This window comes from Caretta caretta, chromosome 23 (assembly GCF_965140235.1).
Source record: "Caretta caretta isolate rCarCar2 chromosome 23, rCarCar1.hap1, whole genome shotgun sequence".
Taxonomy (NCBI): domain Eukaryota; kingdom Metazoa; phylum Chordata; order Testudines; family Cheloniidae; genus Caretta; species Caretta caretta.
This window is the reverse complement of record NC_134228.1, coordinates 7,585,127-7,602,470: the sequence shown is the minus strand read 5'-3', so window position 1 is coordinate 7,602,470 and position 17,344 is coordinate 7,585,127. Positions and strand designations below refer to the sequence as shown.

The 17,344-nt window shown below is 51.1% G+C and overlaps 1 protein-coding gene across 2 annotated transcripts in view; it reads left to right on the top strand.

Moving 5' to 3' along the window:
- Nucleotides 1–17,344, top strand: part of LOC125629100 (galectin-9-like) — a 38,587-nt gene that overhangs the window by 5,909 nt on the left and 15,334 nt on the right. Inside the window, exons 3-6 of one of the 2 annotated variants that reach the window (XM_048834388.2) lie at nt 316–514; nt 4,187–4,306; nt 7,193–7,240; nt 16,589–16,633. In XM_048834388.2, the coding sequence (XP_048690345.1) occupies nt 316–514; nt 4,187–4,306; nt 7,193–7,240; nt 16,589–16,633 (412 nt within the window). The remainder of the gene's footprint in view (nt 1–315; nt 515–4,186; nt 4,307–7,192; nt 7,241–16,588; nt 16,634–17,344) is intronic. The other variant, XM_075122361.1, reaches the window with a different exon arrangement.

The window sequence follows — 17,344 nt, the reverse complement described above, 5'->3', positions numbered from 1 at the left end:
CCCCACTCACTATCTAGAATGAAAGCATCTTGGCTAGTGGGAGTTACCCAGGTGTAACTACATTTGAAGTACAGATACATAGTCAATATTCATCACTTCAGGTACAAAAGTGATACACATGCATACAAATAGGATAATCCTATTCAGCAAATCATAACCTTTTCAATGACATCAGACATGATTATCTTGCATAAAATACATTATGATTATGTCATAATCATATCACAATCATATCACTGTGAAGAATATGGGGTGCAATGTCACCCCCCGTCCTGGCACAGGCAGCCCCGGTCACACCATCTTGTTCTGTTTCAGTTTTGTGGTGAACCTGCGGTGCGGGAACGGGGACATCGCCTTCCATTTTAATCCGCGTTTCAACGAGGGCCGCCCAGTGGTTGTGTGCAACACCGAGCAGAACGGCTGCTGGGGGCCAGAGGAAAGGACCTACCACATGCCCTTCCAGGCAGGCATCTACTTCGAAGTGATCATCAACGTCAAGGGCCACTGCTATCAGGTGAGCACACGGCCCTGGCAGGACGGCAGCCGGGGTGGATACTCTGCTGCTGGCAGCTGCCAGGCACTGCACCACAGCCCATCAAGGGCCACTAGCTCTGCAGGGGTGATGGAGGGGAAGCAGGTCCCCTTGCTGGGACAGGACACATCGGCGAGTACCAGTCTGTGGCCTTGAGGGGAGGCCAGTACAGACCAGTCTGTGCTTCTGGGGTGCCTTGCTGGTGCCTGTACTTGCAGGGGAGGCAAGTTTGTATCATTTTTGGTGGTGCCTAAGGCTCTGGGAGGGAGTTTGGGTGTGGGCTCTGGGCTGGGGCAGGGGTGAAGGAGGGGGTGCGGGGATCGGACTCTGGGAGGAGTTTGGGTGCGGGGTGCGGGCTGGGGCAGGGGGTGGTGTACAGGAGGGGGTGCTGGGGGCTAGTTCTGGGAGGGAGTTTGAGTGCGGGATCTGGGTTGGGCAGGGAGTTGGGGTACAGGAAGGGGGCTTCGGGGGTCGAGCTCTGGGAGGGAGTTTGAGTTCTGGGGCACGGGGTCGGGTTGCGGGAGAGGGTGAGGGGTGCAGCGCTTACCTCAGGCGGCTCCCGGAAGCGACCTGCACTCTCCTCCAGCAGCAGCTCCCAGGCGGGGTCTCCATGCACCGGTGCCTGCAGGCACCACCCCTGCAGCTCCCATTGGCTGTAGCTTGGGATGGTGGCCGTGCTCGGAGACACCCCAGCCCCCCAGGGGCTGCAGGGTTGTGCCGGCCACTTCCGAGCACTTCCGGAAGCGGAGCGGGTGGGCAGGAAGCCACCTTAGCCCCATTGCGCTGCTGGCGGTGGCGGTGGGGGCCCCAGGCCCTTTTAAATTGCCCAGGGGCGGCAGGCGGGGCCAGGGCGGGATGCTTCGGGGGAGGTGCGTGGGGGCGGCAGGTGGGGCAGGGGGAGAGACCCGGATCCAAACTTCGGGGGAGCCAGGCCTCTATGCTCTCATATTGGTGGAGCACGGGCACCATGGGCCCATACACCTCACCGCCCCTGGGTTCACACTGCTTTGTGACTGGCCTCGAGATGCCGCAGAGGGATGTGAAAGGGAGACAGGATCAGGCCCTAAGCATTGATGGAGTTCAGCTGATACCGTGTTTGGCAGGGAGGGGAGAGACTTGCAGGAAGGGCTCTCACTGAGGTCTGTCTCCGCAGCCTTGCAGAGGGTGCGGCTAAGTCTTCCTCTGTTACAAGGGGGAGATTTCCAAAGGCACTGTCACAAGGTGGCTGGCCTCTTAGGGGAGGGTCCCAGCTCCACATGGGCCGCGCGCGACTCCTGCATTTGGAGAAGCTGGGTGTGAGCACTGGAAGCTCCCTAGAAGTAGGGAGGGTACCAGTGCCTGGACCCCGGCCCCCCACTCCACTCCGCCCTGAGGCCTGTCCCAGCTCAGCCTCCTCACCCCAGAGGGGGGGCACCAACTAATGGGGAGGACACATGACCTCCCCTCATGTCTCCTCCCTATGCCCCCTTCCCACCCCACGTTACCTGCGGGGGGATGGGGGCTTCCAGGGGCACTGGCTGACTCTGAGCATGCTGGAAGAACCGGGGGGCTTAGGGAGGTGCTCCAGAAGCAGAGGCAAATTAAGATTGCCTGGGACCTTGAGCCGGAGCTAGTCGGGTGGCCCCTCCGCACCCCTTTCGCCTGCAGCCCCGCCCACTGCCCCATCCCTTTCTGCCCCTTTCCTGAGGCCCACCCTTGTTCCCCCAGGATCCACCCACCCCACTGCAAACCCCTGCCCTCCCCCCTCCCCACTGCAGCCCCAAGACCAGAGAAGCTCTGTCCCCATGCCACGGCCCCGGGGCGCAGCGGGGAGTGAGAGCTCCTCCAGTCCCAGCGCCACAGCGGGGGTCTGGGTGCTGGGGCTTCCCCTGACACACAGCGGCTTCTGCTGGGACGGGTGGGTGGCACTGGGGCTACAGTGCTTGGGGGATGGGTTTTGCATACCCCTGAGGGCCGAAGCTACGTCCAGCTAAATGTTAAGTGCAGACCAGGCCTCAGTGCGCAGTGGATCTGAGGCAGCAGCACCATGGGGAGCCTTTTACACCCTGATTCCCAAACTAGGAGCAGCCCAGAGCCTTTAAAAAGGGGAGCCTGTGGCAGCTGGGCCCAGTAATCTACCCATGAGAACTCATGGCACATGTGCCAATCGAATTGTTGTAGGCAAATCAGAGGAAGGGAGGGGATAGATTGAGTTACTGCTAAGGTCATAATGACCCTACCTGAGTTACCTGAATTGTTGATTTGAGCCTATTTGCAGCCTATATAACCATAACGATTAAATAAAAAAAATATCACTTAGCTAAAGAACAATGTAATTTCTTCAAATATAGCCTATGTACAAGAGGTCTAGTAATGTTAACTATATGTAAAGTTTGAAGTTTCATTGATCTGGGAGGTTATCGAGATCATTCTGGACAAAGAGACACTGGGTACTAAATTTCTTAAAGGATCCAATTTTTAATTAATTTTAACTCACAAACTAATTAATAGAGATGTACTTGTAAATCTTCAGGCAATCCATTCAGTGCCCCGTGAGGGAGTGCTGTAAGTTTGAGGAGCATGTGCTGTATTTTTCATATAAAACAAATCCCTGATTTAAGTGCAAAATGCAATTCCAGCTGAACTGTGGAGTCAGGACCAACACTTCCATGACAAGGCACTTTTGAACTGACACTGGGGATTGCACTGGTTGATCTAAATCAGTTTCTAAACCGATGTAGTTCAATTGGTATAATTTCCTTGTGTAGACAAGACCTACATCCATGGCCTCATTCTCCTTTTGCACTAGTGTAATCTCTGCAGCCTCTTTGGTGTTACTTCCAGTTTACACCGAGGTGGTGGAAAGTGGAGTCAAGCTCTACGAGTCAGTGGAGTTACCTCAGATTACCCTGGTATCACTAAGTGGGCAACAGAATCTGGCTCAGTGTCAGCAAAGGATGTTTCCGCTTGTGTCAAATGGGGATGCACAGAGCCTGGTTAACTTTCATGCAGAGACTGCAGTCACTTGGAGGCTCCTGCTCAGACAGGCCCAGACACCAGTGGACAGCAGAGTTCAGCTTTTATGGTGCTGGACATTTTTTCAGCCAAACTAAAAGTCATTGAATAGACTTTGCTGAAATTTTCCAAAATGTTTCCCCTTGGGCTGGGTGTAGCAGGGGAGATTTCAGCCCCAGAAGAGACATTCCCCCTTGGGCTGAGTGCAGCCGAGGAGGTTTCAGCCCCAGAGGAGACATTTTCAAGAAGCTGTGAGCAAGTGAGAGCAGGGAAGCCCCACATTCTTGCAATATTGGGTGTTTTTCTTAAAGCCCCTACTCCTGGAGTCATGTGATTACATCAGATTCTCAGCTTTCATTAAAAAAAACAACAAAACCCAGCAAGTTTCCAGCTCTCATGGCTGTGGAGAAAAGTTGAAAATGTGATCCCAAAAGACCAGAAACCCAGAAGGCAAATAGACAGAGTCCATAATTCTTTATATTTAAGACAATCTCAAGATTTGATGAGGTGTAACTCATAATTTGTGAACACTGGGGTTGGCGATACTGCAGCCCTGACGTGATCTTAGCTAGAGTAAAGACTCTCCCACTGCGGATACCCTCATCTTCTCACTCCTCCTAGCACAGCCCTCACCCATCCCTCCCTCTGCCCTTTCCCTAGGTCTCTGTGAATGGTCAGCACTTCCTGGAGTACAGACACCGCCTTTCCCTTCATACTGTCCAGACCCTGGAGATCAAAGGGAACGTGACTGTGAACTGCATCAACTTCACAAATCCCAGCGTGAGTATCTGCTCTGGCCTTGTTAACACCAGTTCCACTGCTCAGGCCGGCTGCCCAGTGGCAAGGGACATTGTATTAACGGACCTCTCAACTGCCCCGAGTTTCGCTGGACTGTCCTGCTTGACCCCCCAAACCTCCATCCTGGTTAAAGGAGAACATTTTTCACATTCAGGGCCACCTGTGAGAGGAGAGGGGAGAAAGGGGCAGTTTGCCACAGGTCCCTTGTTTGAGAGGGGCCCCCAAACAGAGCGGCATTGATTCTCAATGCACAGGGTCACAGCCCACTCAGGTTTGGCCTGGCCGCCTCTCTGTCTATGGCTGGCCAGGCCATACCTGAGTGACCCGTGCATTAGGTCACAACACCAATCAAACCTGGCATCTCCATCTCCAGAGGGGCAGACGGGCCAGAGCGGCGCTGTGTCTCACTTTAGCACTTGAAATATAGGGAGGCATGTGTTGATGCAGGGCAAGGAAAGCCAGAGGAACTGGGGGTGTTGTTCCATGGGACCCCCCACTACTGCACCCAGCAGGAGACACCATTCAGGAACTTGGGTGTGACTAATGTCTTGTCCTCCAATGGTGCCTCCCATGTCCAGGCCCACAGTGACTGGCCACTCGGGGGGCCAGTGCCCAACGGGGCAGGGAGTTGCCTGCGCTGCATGCAAGGCGAGTATCCCAGCTCCTCAGCAATCATAGATTTAACAGCTGGAGGAGAGAGGGAGAGGGAGACGGAGCCAGCAACTGCCAGTTGCAAGATGGCCACTTTAGAGCAGCAGCCGTCAAATTTAAAAGGGCGAGCCCCAGAAAGGCATGCTGGGAAAAAGCTCCCTGCAGTGTGGAGTGGTACTCAAGATTGGGAAGCCAGAAGGGAAGGTCCAGCTGGGGAGAAGGATCTGTTCAGGTGTTGTGCCAACTACTGCTACATCACAGATTCTCAGTATCTAGGCCTGCAGCTCTTTGCCTGCCTTGACTCCCCGTTACTGCCCTGCCCTGTCTCTAGTACCATTAAACCCCACGTGCAATCCCTACTTGGCAGCCAGTATCAAGTGGAGTGCCCCAGGGATCAGTTCTGGGGCTGGTTTTGTTCAACATCTTCCTTAATGATCTGGATGATGGGATGGATTTCACCCTCAGCAAGTTTGCGGATGACACTAAGCTGGGGGGAGAGGTAGACAGGCTGGAGGGTAGGGATAGGGTCCAGAGTGACCTAGACAAATTGGAGGATTGGGCCAAAAGAAATCTGATGAGGTTCAACAAGGACAAGTGCAGAGTCCTGCACTTAGGACGGAAGAATCCAATGCACCGCTACAGGCTGGGGGCCGACTGGCTAGGCAACAGTTCTGCAGAAAAGGACCTGGGGATTACAGTGGATGAGAAGTTGTATATGAGTCAGCAGTGTGCCCTTGTTGCCAAGAAGGCTAACGGCATATTGGGCTGCATTAGTAGGAGCATTGCCAGCAGATCGAGGGAAGTGATTATTCCCCTCTATTCGGCACTGATGAGGTCACATCTGGAATATTGCGTCCAGTTTTGGGCCCCCACTATAGAAAGGATGTAGAGAAATTGGAGAGAGTCCAGTGGAAGGCAGCGAAAATTATTAGGGGGCTGGGACACATGACTTATGAGGAGAGGCTGAGGGAACTGAGTTATTTAGTCTGCAGAAGAGAAGAGTGAGGGGGGATTTGATAGCAGCCTTCAACTACCTGAAGGGGGGTTCCAAAGAAGATGGAGCTCGGCTGTTCTCAGTGGAGGCAGATGACAGAACAAGGAGCAATGGTCACAAGTTGGAGTGGGGGAGGTCTAGGTTGGATATTAGGAAATCAATTTCACTAGGAGGGTGGTGAAGCACTGGAATGGGTTACCTATGGAGAAATCTGGGGTGGTGGAATCTCCATCCGTAGAGGTTTTTAAGGCCGGGCTTGACAAAGCCCTGGCTGGGATGATTTAATTGGGGTTGGTCCTGCTTTGAGCAGGGGGTTGGACTAGATGACCTCCTGACGTTTGTTCTAACCCTAATCTTCTATGATTCTATGGTTTACCTTAACATACTTCTTTGGGTTTAGGGGCTGCAAGGGCAGGCAGCCCCTGCTTGTGGAATTCACTGCAGCAGTGTGAGTACAACTCTCACAGTCCCATGTTCAGCTAACTTGGGGGGGGGGGTGTGGATCTAAAGAGGAGATGCTCAATCATCCTAGAAAAGTGAGCTGGAAAAGCTCCAGCAGACATCAGGGGTCAAAATGCTTCTGTCTCTGGCCATGGTAGCCTGCGCAATACCCGACATGTCCCCCTGCTTGAATCAGCATGGGAGTAGTGGACTGGGTCCAACGGTCCCCCTGCGTATGACATTCAAACAGGGTTTGCCTCCCACTGCCCAAGACTTCCTCTCCTGGGCAAGGGCTACCAGACTAAAGAAGCCAGAAAAGTGAGGAGTGTTTTGTCTTCCTCCACCCCTGCTGCACTGCCTCTGTGTAGGCTGCAGGCTCCTTAGGGCAGGGCCTTGCTTTATACCTGAACTAAGCACACTTTTGGGTGCTCTACGAATGCCCCAGTCACCTGGTTGGGAAGCATCTTGCTGCTGAGACCCCTCAACCCTATCAGAATGGAGCAGCTACACAGCTCATCAGAGTGACACCCTAAGACCTCGCTTTTCAACATCCTTTCTGAAGGGTAGACACCTGAAGGTCCAGTTCCTTGCAGGAATCATTTGTCCGGGCCCCTCATTTTGGGGCTTTGTCTGGGCCTTGGTGGGGCGAGCGGTCCAGCTTCTGCTTTGTCACGAAGCGAAGGGGCTGTTTAATTCTGGTGACATCATGCAGGCAGGGGAGTTTTAGCTGCTGAAGCTCACATCACAGTTGCTGTGCTTACCTGGCCTCTCTGTCCTTGCAGATCCCCAATGTGTTTGCCCAGCCAGTCTTCAGGGCTCCAGCTCCCAGAGTGAGTATTTTGCTACAGATGATACACATCGATCATTCAGAGACTTTGACAAGACCCTGAGATGTGAGGGGGCAGGGTAGGAAGGAAGACCCAGTAGGGTAATATAATTCCTGGCATATTATACAAAAGTGCCAGGTGAGGCGGCAGAGGTTTGGGGTATTCACACTATGCTTCAAGGACTCCTGCATGGAGGGGGCCATGAAGAAAACCCTGCATGGTTCCAAATCCCAGATCTGAAGAATCCCAATGCCTGGGTGGTGTAGTAGCCAGTGGCCTGTGGCTCGAGCAGTCATGGGCTTGCAGATTTAAACTTGGGAGCAATTTGTGAAATCCGAGTTCAGCAAATCACTGGGAACAGATGGAGCTATCAGAGGGTCCTGTGTGCAAGAGCAGAGACACTGACCAGGGTCTACAGGCACTGTGACCATATAAAGAGCAGCTGCTCCTGAGGTTGGACAGCTGCTATCATAGAACTCTCTCTCCTTCCGCTCATTTGCACCTGCCTACTGTTATATGCCACTGAGCTTAGTCTCAAATTTCCCTGTGTCCCACACAAACTTGGTGTTTCATTTCAGCTGACTGAGGGCATAAAAATTATACTGTTAATGCAGTCACATTCTTTTAGTCTTCTTCACTCTAAGACTGTGTCAGACGTATCTCATAATACTTTTTATACAATACAATTGACTTGTGGAACTCATTGCCACATGATATCACCAAGAGATTTAGACAAAGACGGGACACTTATATGGATGATGAGAACATTCAGGATTAAATTCTGGTTGGACTGAAGTCTGTGGCAAAAATCCCAGTGACTTAAATGGAACTAGCATTTCACCCCAACACCGTGTTAGAGAGAATAAAAAATATGAGACGCAAACCCTCCTGCTTTGGGGCATAAGCTAACCACTAACTGGTAGGGTTAGGATACAGACTAGATGGCCACAGGTCTGCTCTGGCATTGCAGTCCCTGTATTCCTACAGGTATGTTCCTATCTGGGTCCTAGCGGCTGGGAGTTGCAGGGTTGCTGTGCTTCAGACAGAAGCAAAGGAACTGCGGAGTTGTGAGCCTCCTCCTTGTACAAGGGAGAATGACTGAGTTGCTGATGTTCCTTGTCTGTCACAATTCTGAAGCAGACCCTGTAGAGCTGTGGATCTGGCCTGTGAAGAAATAGAAACAGATGAACAAGGAGAGAATAGTTCTACCTTGGATCTGGATATCTATGATCAATGGCATGAAACCAGTCTGTCTTCCATGAGGGAAAATAATCTGTCTCTGGCATGCTAACGTCCACTGGAAAAAGTGAGCCAGGTGACCTGGTGGCTCCCAAGGGCTTTGGCTAAAATGCACGATAGGAGATGAAGGAAATTTGAAATTTGATACTCACTGAAGGGCAAAGTCTTGTTGGGATTTGAATCTAGTCATGTGAGACAGAAGTTGTCACAGTCACAGTGATCGGCTGCTCCTCAAAGAGGAGAGAGGCTAAAATGCCCAGCAAAGGGAAGAGGCACTGAACATGTGTGCTTTGGTGCATCCGTCTGATGAATAAGGAAGGCTGGGGGGATCAGAGAGAATTCACTTGTTTTTCCCATTAGAAAGTCAGGACCTGTCCAGGCTGAAAGACTCTGTGATGCCTGGAACATGAGTGAAATATTGGCTGCATTAGAGCCAAGAGAATGAGAGCGGAGCATTCGAGAGAAGAAAGGGGTTTTGATCAGACCGTTTAATACTCGGTACCTCTGCTTTGGTTGACACACACATAGCTCCAGTGGCTTATGAGTATTTTGGAAAAAGGATGCACCTTAAACAAACATTCAACATGCTTCAGTTAATGTGTCCGAGCTCTGGATACATGCTGGGCTGACTGTGACTTTATTCACTGAATTTTGCCCCTCTTTGTTTATGATCATCCTGAGATTTTTTTCTCTCATTTAATTTTGAAATGATTCACTGAGTAATCCTTGGTCTACAGCTCATATGTGAGCTGTTTGTTTCCAGGGCCATCCCTAGCCATTCTGGGGCCCTACACAGCCCCCCCCCCCCAAAGGGGGGTGGGGATGGGACCCCAGGCCTCCACGGGGGAGGCTTGGGGGGCAGGGAGGAACAGAACTCACCGGTGGTGCAGCTGGGACTGGGTGGCTGCACTTCCCGCCGCCAATGAGTGCAGGCCTGACCTGCTGCAGTCCTTAGCGGACTGGGCTAGGGTGGAGTAGGGGCAGGAAGAGGTGGGGCTGGGGCAGAGCAGGGGCAGGGGCAGGGGCCGGGGGAAGAGGCGGAGCAGGGGTTGGAGCAGCATGCAGCTGCGTAGCGCACCAGGAAATTTGGTGCCCTAAATTTCCTGGTGCCCTACGCAGCTGCGTACTTTGCGTATGGGTAGGGACAGCCCTGTTTTTTCATTTGGAATTCAGGATACATCAGTCACATGCTCTTGTTTCTGTTCCCTGTCTGGATGAATGTAACCCCTAGAATTAGGGTTGTGTTGTGATCACTTGTAAATGCAAATACCGAATTTGCTTTTGCAAATATTCTCTAGCATATGCTTCAAATATGCTGTTTCCATAAATGTCCTGGAGCTCTTGCCCACTTCTGTTCTTGTTTTGGGTAAATCAACAAGTTAATGGCTGGAGGAAGAAGCTGACAGCAAGCTGGTGAGGTCTGTTGAGGATACTAAGGCTATGTCTACACTAGCGCTGTTGTCCGTAAAAATTTTGTGGGTCAGGGGTGTGAAAAGAAACACACCCCTGACCAGGGGTGAAAGTAATTTAAAGGACTTGCAGGGTGGCCGGGGTCCTGGACAAGGTGGGGGGTGGGGGGGGCGGCTCTGGGCCCCAGGAAGGGGCGGGGCCTCAGGCAGAAGGGGCAGGGCTGGGGGCCCTTCAGCGCAGCCCGGACCACGCTGCCCGGGGCTGCGCTGGCAATTTAAAGGGCCAAGGGCTCCAGCTGCTGGCATGATAGCAGCAGCAGCAGCCCGGAGCCCCGGGCCCTTTAAATTGCTGCCGGAGCCCCAGGATAGCGGCAGCCAGGAACCCTGCAGCTCCAAGTGGCGATTTAAAGGGCCCGGGGCTCCGGCTGCTGCTGGGATTCCCGGGCCCCTTTAAATCGCCGGGCCCCAGGGCAGCTGTACCTTTTGTGACCTCCCCACCATCAGCGGCCCTGCTGGTATGGGTTGGCTGTGTACTGGCGGCCACTTTCTTACCGGTACGCCAGACTGGACCGGACCGGCTTACTTTCACCTCTGCCCCGACCCACAAAAGTTTCACTGACAGAAGTGCCAGGGTGCACAGGGCTATGTCAGCGGGAGAGAGTCTCCTGCCAACATAGCGATCGCTGCTCGTTAGGGGTGGGTTAATTATGCCGGTGGGAGAGCTCTCTCTCACCTGCACAGAGCCGCTACATGGGAGGCCTCACAGCAGTGCCGCTGTAAGGTCCAGAGCGTAGACACAGGCTGAGCTGGTTTGGTTTGTTAGGCTCTGTCTACAGCAGAGAGGGTGTGTCCTGCAGGGAAAATCACTTCTTGCCCCCTCACCAGTGGACCCCAAGTGATGTTTCTCTGACTAAACAAGTTGCTTTGACGTGTAATCGGCTACGTGTCTATTGGTGTTAGTGCCATGGGTTGTGTGGCAGGGTGCACGCATCCCGTGCTGGAGAGGTACGGTCATTGCTCATGATCCTTCTTGACATTTTTGGATCTAATTTTTGGTTTTAAGAATATTTCCCATACCCTGTACCCAGTGTAACCGGAAACCCCCACTACAATGATGCTTCCCTGATCCTATAAACAATGGCCCGTGTGGCAAAATACTCAGTAGGCTCAGTCCTTTTTAGCCTTGGAGACTCAGGTTTGGGGCAAGGCGAATCCTTAGAGGTGGCCCAGGGTCCGGCTACTCCTCTCCTCAGTCAGTCCCTTGTGCTTGTTTTCCTTCCCCCTGGGGAGCGAGTGCAGCCTCTCTATTGGGAAGGTTTGGTGTCTTGCTGCAAGCAGCCTACTGGCAGCTTCCCCACTCCTCTCACTCCTTCACTCTGCCCCTCCTACCACCCAGGGGAGGGTTTAAAAAGGTCCCAAGTAGTTGGAGTCAGCTGAACCTAATTGGTTCCCTAGCAACCCCTTTTCCAGCTGAGCCTTATTGCCCCCTGGTTCTCTCTCCTCAATGGATAGGGAAGGGCCTTTTAAACCCCTGGGACTAATTACTACCCCCCTTTTGTAGCTGTTTGTCCTGGGTTTACCACACCTGTTACTTACAGGAGAGCTAGAAGGGGGACCACTGCATCATCCAGGCATCCCATGGTCTTGGGTGTCCGACGGGTCTTCTAAGCTAAAACTTATCTAAATCCCCCCTTTATGTTCTATACCTACATGCTTGCTGCACTTGCTTGCATCAGTCAATGTTCCACTTGTCTCAGACACATTCTCTTGCAGTGGTTACAAGCCTTAGAATCATAGAATATCAGGGTTGGAAGGGACCTCAGGAGGTCATCTAGTCCAACCCCCTGCTCAAAGCAGGACCAATCCCCAATTAAATCATCCCAGCCAGGGCTTTGTCAAGCCTGACCTTAAAAACTTCTAAGGAAGGAGATTCCACCACCTCCCTAGGTAACACATTCCAGTGTTTCACCACCCTCCTAGTGAAAAAGTTTTTCCTAATATCCAATCTAAACCTCCCCCACTGCAACTTGAGACCATTACTCCTTGTTCTGTCATCTGCTACCACTGAGAACAGTCTAGAACCATCCTCTCTGGAACCCCCTTTCAGATAGTTGAAAGCAGCTATCAAATCCCCCCTCATTCTTCTCTTTCGTAGACTAATGTTAGCCAACGGCCAAGGATGTTTGGTGAGGTGCCAGCTATGCCTGTTTATACCATCCGTGACTTTAACCGCTAGGACGCACTGTCCCTTCGCAGCGGGCAGCCCGGGCTAGGCTGACGGATGCCCCAAGGTCCTAACCACCCGTGACTTTAACTGCTAGAGCTCAGAGCTCCTTCGCAGCGGGCAGTCAATACTGACTGACAGGTGCCCCAATGGCAGCACTAAGAGCCTCTCCACACCCGTGACTTTAACTGCTAGAGCTCAGAGCTCCTTCGCAGCGGGCAGCCAGGATTGACTGACAGGTGCCCCAAGAGTTTGCCCCGTGGAGGCGGCACAACTCAACGCTAGGCTCTTAGTACTCTCACCTAATGGCCAGGCTTTAGAGCCAAAACGGCTGAGGTTCTTTAATTGTGTTGGCTGCTTTACAGTAAACCAGAGAAAACAAGTCAGGCTTATGCACAAATGGTTACCAAAATTTATTAAGCTAGATTCTAATCATGTGGTTACAAAATTGCTAGTGCCTACTTATTTAAATGTAGAGATGTTACACACACAAACAAGTTACAAAACTGAAGCCACAATCCCAAAGAAAGAAAAGTATAGAGCTCTATTTCAAAATATGTGTTCACTAAAGATAGGAGATCAGGTGTGGGTGCTTCTTACCCTCCTTGGATCTCTCGATTCCAGCGGTGCCAAGCCAGGATCGGTCACTCAATTCCGCGGAAAGACGAATAAGGGACAAGGCTTAGGGACCCTCTTAGCTGCAGAAGCCTTGGGAGGCTGTCACTTATCTGACCAGCAGATAGATAGTGAAAAGCACTCAAAAATCATGGTGCTGTAGGTCCCCTACTTATACCTCTGTACTCCTTTATTCTCTTTCTCCTTTCTTATGCCAAATTGAGGCTGGTCTGTCTGGGTGACGCCAGCTCTCGCAAGAGTAGTTTACACTTGCAAGGGAGAGAAACAATAAGTTTCGACTACTGGACATTTCTTTTATCAGGGTAAATATTTTCCCACCTAGGATGTTGGTGTGTGTGCATCACGCTACTTAATCGGGGCTAAGAGCCATGTCTGTCACAGGGCCTCTGCCTGCTGTGAGCTTAATCGTTGTATATGTTCCCAGAGGCACATTGTAGCAGCACACCTGTGCTTTTCACAGCTTCAAAGGCTGTGCTGGAATATATGTTAAGTGCCCTGTTCCGGCTTCCTCCTGTGTTTCCAGCAATGCTGGTCTGAGGGGAGGGGGGGGGGGGCTGGCTGGCTGGCTACAACTAAACATCCCAAGTTCCCTCAGCCTCTCCTCAAAAGTCATGTGTTCCAGTCCCCTAATCATTTTTGTTGCCCTCCGCTGTCCAGTTGTCCAGGACTTTCCCCAATCGCCATGAGTTTTCAAAGATACTGACCAATGGCTCTGCAATCACATCCGCCAACTCCTTTAGCACTCTTGGTGCAACGCATTCGGCCCCATGGACTTGTGCTCGTCCAACTTTTCTAAATAGTCCCGAACTACTTCTTTCTCCACAGAGGGCTGGTCACCTCCTCCCCATGCTGTGCTGCCCAGTGCAGTAGTCTGGGAGCTGACCTTGTTCGTGAAGACAGAGGCAAAAAAAGCATTGAGTACTTTAGCTTTTTCCACATCCTCTGTCACTCGGTTGCCTCCCTCATTCAGTAAGGGGCCCACACTTTCCTTGACTTTCTTCTTGTTGCTAACATACCTGAAGAAACCCTTCTTGTTACTCTTAACATCTCTTGCTAGATGCACCTCCAGGTGTGATTTGGCCTTCCTGATTTCACTCCTGGATGCCCGAGCAATATTTTTATACTCATCCCTGGTCATTTGTCCAATCTTCCACTTCTTGTAAGCTTCTTTTTTGTATTTAAGATCAGCAAGGATTTCACTGTTAAGCCAAGCTGGTCGCCTGCCATATTTACTATTCTTTCTACACATCAGGATGGTTTGTCCCTGTAACCCCAATAAGGATTCTTTAAAATACAGCCAGCTCTCCTGGACTCCTTTCCCCCTCATGTTATCCTCCCAGGGGATCCTGCCCATCAGTTCCCTGAGGGAGTCAAAGTCTGCTTTTCTGAAGTCCAGGGTCTGTATTCTGCTGCTCTCCTTTCGTCCTTGTGTTAGGATCCTGAACTCGACCATCTCATGGTCACTGCCTCCCAGGTTCCCATCCACTTTTGCTTCCCTTACTAATTCTTCCCGGTTTGTGAGCAGCAGGTCAAGAGCAGCTCTGCCCCTAGTTGGTTCCTCCAGCACTTGCAGCAGGAAATTGTCCCCTACATTTTCCAAAAACTTCCTGGATTGTCTGTGCACCGCTGTATTGCTCTCCCAGCAGATATCAGGGTGATTGAAGTCTCCCATGAGAACCAGGGCCTGCGATCTAGTAACTTCTGTGAGTTGCCGGAAGAAAGCCTCGTCCACCTCATCCCCCTGGTCCAGTGGTCTATAGTAGACTCCCACCATGACATCACCCTTGTTGCTCACACTTCTAAACTTAATCCAGAGACTCTCAGGTTTTTCTGCAGTTTCATACTTGAGCTCTGAGCAGTCATACTGCTCCCTTACATACAGTGCAACTCCCCCACCTTTTCTGCCCTGCCTGTCCTTTCTGAACAGCTTATATCCATCCATAACAGTACTCTAGTCATGTGAGTTATCCCACCAAGTCTCTGTTATTCCAATCACATCATAATTCCTTGTCTTTGCCAGGACTTCCAGTTCTCCCTGCTTGTTTCCCAGGCTTCATGCATTTGTGAATAGGCACTTGAGATAACCCGCTGATCCCCATACTCTTTCTCAGTATGAGGCAGGAGCCCTCCCCTCTCACGCGCTCCTGCTCGTGCTTCCTCCCGGTATCCCACTTCCCTACTTACCTCAGGGCTTTGGTCTCCTTCCCCCGGTGAACCTAGTTTAAAGCCCTCCTCACTAGGTTAGCCAGCCTGCTTGCGAAGATGCTCTTCCCTCTCTTCGTTAGGTGGAGCCCGTCTCTGCCCAGCACTCCTCCTTATTGGAACACCATCCCATGGTCAAAGAATCCAAAGCCTTCTCTCCGACACCACCTGCGTAGCCATTCGTTGACTTCCTTCTAGTGGTTTTAGCCAGCTTAAACTGGTTTTGTATGGTTTAAACGAACACAAAAGCAACCTTCTTTAACCTCACAAAAACAACTTGAATTGGCCTAACAACAGCAAAGCTAATTATAACTAGTTACTAACCTAACTAACTTATTATTTTTCTATTAAGTGCCATCTTGCATTACCTATATTCCTTCAGTCCTCCCACTCATATCCCACAGTGCACTGGTCATTTCTGGGCTCCTTTCTGTACAACATTGCTCAGGGTTCAATTTGGCTGGAGCCCCATTGGTTCAAACAGTGCAGCATGCTACATGGATTTCACATGTAAGCCATTTCTGGAGCTAGCTACTTCTGCGTGCTATGCCTCTACTCCGCCCAGCCCTGCTTTAACCATTAGACATTATTGTCTTCTTGTACTAACAATGTTGATTGCATCTGCTGGGGATAAGTACATCTCATGTTTCAGAGCAAAGGTTGATCTGATTATTTGCAGGCATCAGGAAGGTCCATGTGGAGCATTTTACACTTGGCTAAGTGCATAGTTGAGGATTTTTGCCTTGCTCTGTAGCAACATGTACTGGCCCCTGGCTAGGGGCAGGATGTCAGACTAGATGGCCCAACAGTCCAATCCAAGATGATAAGCTGCTATATACATCAAGACCTATCAAAGAGAATCAGGCAGGGAGTGATTTAGGTGACACCAGGGACACCTTCATAGGGGAACATTCATTAATGGAGCCTCCAGGATGGTTCATTATTTTTCTAAAGATCTGGGCCAGTTCTTGTTTTTCAAAAACATTTTGCTTAACCTGTATCAAACTCTGGTTAGGCTGAATTCCATTTCAGCCCTGAGGGAGGACAGCTGAAGGGAAGACAAACTCTGCATTTCTGCAGAGCAAAATTGGGAAGATTCATAGTTTCACAAATTTTTAAGGCCATAAGGGACCATTACGAGTATTATCTAGTCTGATCTCCTGTATAGCACAGACTAGAGAATGCAACCCAGGGAAGAACACTGGGCGGAACAGAACAGGATAAAGCAATGAATGGAAAAGAAAGATAAGGAAATGACCTTAGATCTATCCCCATTTGTTACTCAGGGGTTGGATGTGCAGGAGGCAATATGCTCGGAGTAAGATAAAAGGCATTGTGAAAGAGCAAAGAAACACAAACCAAGAGGTGCTGAGAACCTCTCTGACTCTATTGGGTCAAAATCAAGAGTGGTGGGATCTCAGAAATTAAAGATGGAAAAGACCTGTTTGATTCTGGAGAAGAAACAGCTGGAAGCATCAGCCTCACGGCTACAGAGACAGCTGAACCAATAAGGGTCCCAGGTTCCCCCGAGTGTGTTCATGGAGCAGGGCCCACACTCAGGTAAAGGTGAGAGTGGGAATAAAATAACAAGCTGAAGTGCCTGAGAGACTGAATTGTGAAATCTGTCTTCTGTCTTTGCAGGGGAAGAAAGGGAAGAACTTCCCAGGACAGGTGTCAGCTGCCTTGGTATGGGGCACAGCCCAATGCAGTGTGTCTGTGACCTCATTCTCTGCTCTCTAGTGAAACGCTGAGAGCAGCTCTCTCCAGGGCCGTTTGAAAGTCAGTGGAAGGGCAGTGAGTTCTCTTAGGAGCCAGCTATCCAAAGACCCAGCAATGTCCCTCGTTCTCAGTGGGTGTCTGGGGGAAGCAATGCCTGGCTTGAGCAAATCCAGCAAATGTGTGTCACAGGGGACATTGACACAGCAGCTGGTGGTGTACTTTCTGGTTTGGGTGGACAAACTCATGCTAACATGCTAAACGCAGCCATGGAGCCATGGTGGCACAGGTGGTGTCATGGGGTAGCCCGGGGTCTCAGATAGGACTGTACTCTGGTAGTTAGCTCATGCTGACCCCTGCATGGCTGCAGCTAGCTACACTGCTATTTTTAGCATGCTAACGCCAGCTAGCCTGCGTGCGCATCCATCCAAGCTGGAAATTACACCTCCAGCTGCCGTGTAGCCAGACCCTAAGTCTGCCCACTCTGCCAGTGTGTGAAAGGGGGAATTCAATGGAGAGGAGAAGAACAGGATTTTTAAGAGGTTGCACATTGAAGGTAATTGGGGCAAGGGAAATAATGTTCTGGCTGGTAAGTGGCTGGAAGGCTGCACTGTCTTGTCATTCCTCTGGCAGAAGAAAGATTGCCACGAGTGGCACTGGGGTTCTACCGTAGCGGAGGGG